We start from the raw sequence: 6,929 nt of genomic DNA, 5'->3' as shown, positions 1-6,929 counted from the left end.
ATAGTCTCATTAGACCCTGATGCGTTTAATGGGGCCCTTTCTTCGTAACGAGTCTAATTGGGTCAAAATGACACTAAATGGGTCATAGTTGGACTAACTAGTTGTTAATACGACAAGTTGGGTTGAATGTGTCTAAAGTGTCCTTGATGGGTCCATGTACACTCATTGGGTATATTGGTCCTATTTTTAGTTGTAATCGAGTCATTTGGATCAAAATGACAATAAATGGGTCATAATTAATCTGATTAAACCCTAGTATGTTAATAGGCCCATTTATCCACAAGGATTCTAATTGGTCCAAAATGACACTAGTTGGGTCATTTTTAGTTTGATCAAACCTTAATGGGTATGAATAGCTAAATTCGTCAGAATTAGGCCGACATTAATTGGAGTGATTGAGGGTCCATTTGGTGGTAGTGGATATGATGGGCCTAATTCTCGTTAAAAAGTCCGATTGAGTCAAAATGACACCANCATTTGGTGGTAGTGGATATGATGGGCCTAATTCTCGTTAAAAAGTCCGATTGAGTCAAAATGACACCAACTTGGTCATAAATAGTCTCATTAAACCCTGATGCGTTTAATGGGTCCTTTCTTCGTAACGACTCTAATTGGGTCGAAATGACACTAAATTGGTCATAGTTAGTCTAACTAGTCGTTAATACGACTAGTTGGGTAGAATGTTTCTTAAGTGTTCTTGATGGGCCCATGTACACTCATTGGGTATATTGGGCCTATTTAGTTGTAATCGAGTCATTTGTATCAAAATGTCAATAACTGGGTCATAATTAATCTGATTAGACCCTAGTAGGTTAATAGGCCCATTTATTTATAAGGATTCTAATTGGCCCAAAATGACACTAATTGGGTCATTTTTAGTTTGATCAGACCTTAGTGGATATGATGNTTTTAGTTTGATCAGACCTTAGTGGATATGATGTGCTAAATTCGTCAGAATTAGTCTAATCAGACATTAATTGGAGTGATTGAGGGTCCATTTGGGGTTTTTTTTTAACGGAAACCAGGCAAATTTATAAAACATAAAAAGAAGTACAACGAAACAACATCCGACCACACCAACTAAAACAGGAAACCAAAAGACTTGGACATCACACCATACCAAGCCACCTCAAGCCAAAAGGAACAAAGCCCAACCGACTCAAACAAACAACTAAAAATAAAGAAAAGGAGCTTGAAAAACAAACAAGCTCCCCAAGCCCAAAAACGAAACAACATCAACCAACATTACCCARCAATCTTCGCTCCATCCAAGCCACACGAATTTCAATAGTCTGAACAATAACCTTGATAATCTGCATGGCAGTTCGTCGTTCCCCGGTAAAAAGTCTTCTATTACGTTCTTGCCAGATAAATTGACAGATGCCGCCACCGCAAGTTTCTGCTTTAACCGCTTTGGACGACGATAGGAAATAGTACCCAAAATTTGTTTCCACACAGCAGGTATAGACTTCAAGTCCGCAATACGCAATATAGTATCCCATATTTCACGAGCAAAAGTACACTGGAAAAATAAATGTGAATGGCTATCCACACTCTGACCACATAGTGAGCACACAAGGTCAGGAGGTTCATCCTTCCAAAGCAAACGGTATTGAGTAGGAAGACACTGCTGACAAGCAAGCCACAAACAGAAAGCATGCTTCGGAATATGGCCGAAAAACCACACCGATTTATACCAAGGTACAACCGGATAAGAACCCTCCAACGAAGCCCAAGCATTATTAACTTTGAAATCCGAACATGAACCACGATCATCCCCCCAGAGAACTTGATCCCGAATAGAATCATCCCAAAAGAAGCACATCAAACCTGGTACACCACTCATCTGGCCATACTCCATCCAAACGCATGCAAAGCTCACGTACCGTAGTACCAGTAGAGAACCCACAAGAATAGATAAACCGATAGGACAGAAAACCCGAAAGCTGACCACAAGGAAGCCAAGAATCCTCCCAAGCATTTGTATCCCGTCCATCACCAATCCGGGACACGAAATACCGACGCAGTTGAGGACGTAAGTACAACAATTTACGGAAGACCCATGACCAAGTAGAATTTTTCCGTACCAACCAAAAATGGGATGAACGAAGATTATGCCGATAAACCCAACGAACCCACAAAGAATCATGATGGCGAACAATATCCCACACATGTTTAGCTAGTAAAGCCCTGTTCCAGGTCGCCAACCTTTTAATACCAAGACCCCCCGATTCAAACGACCTACACACCACTTCCCATGATACTCTACACCGCCCACGAGGATCGTCCCTAGGCGCCCAAAGAAACTTCCGGAAGATCGATTCAAGATCATGAATTATCCCAGACGGAAAAAGGAACACGGACATCCAATGCAACTGAAGAGATTGAAGGACCGCTATAATAAGTTGACGACGTCCACCAAACGATAGAAACTTAGACTTCCAATTGAGAATACGACCCTGAACCTTAGCAATCAAAGGCCGATAATCACTGATCTTCAATCGAGCGTGAGATAAAGGTACACCCAAATAACGGACAGGAAACCATCCAAGCTTAAAAGGAAGACACGCCAGAATAGCCTCCTTAATATTAGGTGGCACATTCCCAAAATAGATCTCACTCTTTACAAGACTTGGTTCTAAACTCGACCGTTGTTGAAAGAGAGAAAGAGCCTTTTTAAGCACCTCCACCGAATGGACATCACCTTTAGTAAAAACAAATAAATTATCAGCAAAACACAGGTGAGTCAAGTCCAGCTCCTCACAACCCCGATGGTACTCAAAATCCGAAGCCTCCCGAATACAATTCCTAAGGATCATAGAAAATCCCTCCATCACGATCGTGAAAAGATATGGAGATAAAGTATCCCCTTGCCGAAGACCCCTACCACCATGAAAAAACCCATAAGATTCACCATTAATCGCAAGAGAGTAGGAAGTAGTAGACACCATCTCCCGTATCCACTTAACCATAACTGGATGGAACCCCAAACCCTGCATCATAATAACGAGGAACCGCCAATCCACCATATCATAAGCTTTTTTAATATATATCTTGAAAGCACATCTAAGAGGACCAATCTTAGTCTGATATCCAGAAACTAGCTCATGTGCCATAATAATATTATCCTTAATCTTTCGACCAGGGATAAAAGCTGATTGGGCCTTATCTATTAAAGAATCCAAATAATCCTTCATTATGTTTACAATGATTTTATTAATACATTTGTAAAGTACATTGCAGCAAGCTATAGGCCGGTAATCCGTAACCTCAGAAGCATTAACAGATTTAGGGATAAGACAAATAAGCGTGTGATTCAATTCCCTCGGGAGATTACCTCGATAAAAGAAATTATGGATAGCAAGCTCCACATCACGCCCAACAATGTCCCAAGATGCTTTAAAAAATCTCGAAGAAAGCCTATCAGAGCCAGGAGCTTTATGATTGCCAATATGAAACATACCAGATTTAATTTCTTCAGAAAGAATCGGCCGGATCATATAATTAGCCTCCAAAATAGAGAGATTTTTCGTAAAAGAGTCTTCAGGCATAACCGGATCAGGAGAGTCATACTTCTGGCCAATAAAGTCTTTAAAGTAGTCAACGAATATTTGAGGAACATCATCACCATAGACAAACTCACCAGTACTAGTGCAAATAGATTGAATGGAATTAGAGTGATGTCGTCTTTTATCACCTTATGGAAGAATTTGGTATTCAAATCCCCCTCATTCAACCATTTGACTTTTACACGTTGTTTCGCAGCACATTCCTCATCCCAACAAACAGTATGCTAAGCAAGCCGAATATGACCAAGTTCCAAACCCACCTCAGTATTAGACGGATCTCTATCAAAATCCAATTGAACACGATCTAACTCCGTTTTTAAAAAAACAACCCTCTTCCCAAGATTACCAAAGGTATTACGAAGGCGACGAAGAGGGACCTTAAGAGCTTTTAAGTGGGAAGTTACCCGATACATAAAAGTCCCCTCAACATAATGAGACCATTCCTCCTTAACAATTTGCAAGAAAGCCGGGTGCTCAGCCATGAAAATATCAAATTTAAACCCATACCTTGGTTGCCGTAAACCTCCTTTGAAGGAAATAATCACCGGAGAATGATCCAAAAGTCCAGCAGGAAGAAATTTAACATTAGCATCATGAAATTTAGAAGTGAATTCTGCATTAGCCATAGCCCTATCAAGTTTACGCATGATTCCCCCCTCAGAATTCGGCTTTTGGTTCCAAGAGAAGTGAACACCAGAGTAATGCAAATCAAAAACTTCAACATCCTCGACACACGCAAAAAAATCAGACATATCAATATTACGGCGAGAAGACCCACCAAACCCATCATGAGAAAATAACATGGTGTTGAAATCACCCATTACTATCCAAGGATTTGCACCAATCAAGACTTTAAACTTCCTTAACCCCGACCATAATTCTCTTCTTCGATTACAAGCATTTGCACCATATACCATGGAAAAAAAGAAAAAGTCTTGACCACCTCGTACAGAAACTTTACAGTTCAGGAATTGATTATGAGTCTCCATAACCATAACATCTAATTTACGCGAATTCCAAGAAAGGATTATACGTGTACCCGAGACACACGCAACTTGATTAGTAATCCAGGCCCACCGGCCAAAAAGCTTTGAGCACACACTTTCAAGGGAATCCTTAGAAACATGAGACTCAACAATAGCACACAAACATAGATCATTATAATGAATAAAATTTTTCACCTCATTTTGCTTAACCGGAGAATTAAGACCCCAGATATTCCAAGACACAAAGTTTAACATGATGAAGAGGAATGTTCAACCCCATGCTCCCGTCTATCCATATTCAAAGTGTTCGCAACAGGGTCTGTATCCATAACCAAATGATGATCCACAATAGTTTCCTCCCCACTTAACTTCTTCAGAACGCCATAGCGGTTAGTGTCTATCACAGGCTCTAACATAACTCCCCTCCGTGGTAAACGAAATTTTTTGACTACTGAATCAWTGATAGGAGTAGGCGTAGCCATAGAATGGGAAGAATGGATCGTATGAGAAGAAGACCCAGAACCAACAGAAAAAGAATTCATACCTGAAATCTTTGTAGCATTCTTCACATTCGCACCAGGATGAACTACTTCATTAGTAACATTATTCCTCATCTCCACATGATCCCTATTCGATGTACTTGCTCTTAAATGCCCCGGAAGAATGGCATTGTTTCCAGATACAATTTCCTTACCTTGAACAGAAAGCTTGGGGTTACTTCCAGCTTTCAGCCTCCATTGCTTTTTCTCCACTCTTATAAAACCTTCAGCATCCTTCCTCCTCTCTACATGCTTCCCTTTATTCATACTAGGTGCTTTTACACAGGTAGAGATTTTATGACCAAAAACCTGGCAATGGGAACATTGAACCGGCTCCCACAACGTATTCAACCTGAATTTTCACTGTTTCAGCATCACCACCATTAAGATTTGGAATTTCAACTTCAATATGCCTTTTCAATTCTCCCACAGCCCATACCTCAACCAAAACCTTAGCAAACCCCGGTCTTCCCCGAGCTTTTTCACACGTTGATGCAGTGCAAAAATCCATCTGTTTTGGTACGCCCAAGACACTCGCAATACGACTAACACCCTCCTTATTAAATACAACGAGCGGAATATTATTTAATTTCACCCAGAGGGGACAAGAAGAGTGTTCCGATTTCCTCAACCCCTTAGAGGGATCCCAACCATAGGCAAATAGGGGGATGCCCCTTATCGTTAATGGAACAGCTTCAATCACCTGATCACACCCTCCGACATCATTAAACTTGAAGAAGAAAATCCCATTCTCATTAAGCATAGCATCGTTAAATCCATACATTCCCCACGCCATTCTGACAAATTTTTTCACAATAGGAAATGGAATACAAGGGCCCAGAAAGCATCCATACAACACCGAATTATATGCTTTAGCAGCCTCCTTAGCCATTTCAATTGGAATTTTCACACTTACATCTTTTTTATCAGCCAATGGATAAAAATTGAGATCCGTGGCAATTGAACTACCCACCGCTTTCATGTAGTTTAACTTTTCTTTTCCACTAGCGGCATTGCCGAGTGATGAAAGCTGTTCAAAAACTGAAATTCTACTAGGATCATTAGGAAAAGGAGCCGATTCATCCCCCATTTTCATCGCACAAACTAAGAAGCCATGGTGCTGAAACTAATGTTTAGCACCCTTAATAGGATAGACGAAGACCACGGAAATCGAGGTGCTGAATATCTATCAAGGGAGTTTCAACGAAAGAGACGAAGACCCCAGAAACACTTAGGATATACGAAGAAACAGGAAATCAACAGCAAAAACCTCAAGTAAACCCGAGGCTCCTAGAACCAGCAAAACTCAACTAGAAAGCTCACCTCGATAACCAACAACACATAAAATCATAAACCAGCCTGTAGTAGCAGCACACCGAAACTTCTTAAACTGGAACAACCACGAACAGAAGAACCCACAGCTAACTAAGAACAACAGCAACAACAACAAAACAAGCAGAAGCTTAGTTCAGAAACAGCAGTCCAGAACTAAGCAGCCAGCGAATAGCAGTTATAGAACCTTGAAAAAGCTTGGAACACTTCTAAGGACGAACCAACAGCTATAGAACCGAGCAACAGATGTGCCAACAGAATAAACATAGCTATGAATGATCAACAACAGCTAAATCCAGGATGATAACGAGAACCAGCAAACCCCTTCGAACCCAGAACCAAAACAGTCTAGAACAACAATAGTCTAGAACAACAGCAGTCACGAAACAGTAAAAACAGCCGATGACAACAGCTTTGAAGTGCAGCAGTTCATATAAAATCATGAATATACCAGCCCATAAACAAACCAATCTTTGGACGTACAAGATGAAACCAGCAGTAGC

At 40.6% G+C, this 6,929-nt stretch overlaps 1 protein-coding gene across 1 annotated transcript; it reads right to left on the bottom strand.

Annotated features, from left to right (window-relative positions):
* Positions 1-1,357: 1,357 nt before the first annotated feature.
* LOC112505183 lies at positions 1,358-5,361 on the bottom strand (the record flags this gene model as incomplete). Its single annotated transcript, XM_025109129.1, has 4 exons — positions 4,831-5,361; positions 3,830-4,684; positions 1,887-3,575; positions 1,358-1,630 (listed from the first exon to the last, which is right to left on the bottom strand). Coding segments are annotated over exons 1-4 (3,348 nt in total), but the record flags the coding sequence as incomplete, so codon positions are not given.
* Positions 5,362-6,929: the final 1,568 nt, after the last annotated feature.

This window comes from Cynara cardunculus, unplaced genomic scaffold (assembly GCF_001531365.2).
Source record: "Cynara cardunculus var. scolymus isolate 2C unplaced genomic scaffold, CcrdV1 Un_Scaffold_8917, whole genome shotgun sequence".
Lineage (NCBI taxonomy): Eukaryota > Viridiplantae > Streptophyta > Magnoliopsida > Asterales > Asteraceae > Cynara > Cynara cardunculus.
This window is presented reverse-complemented; position numbering and strand designations above follow the sequence as displayed.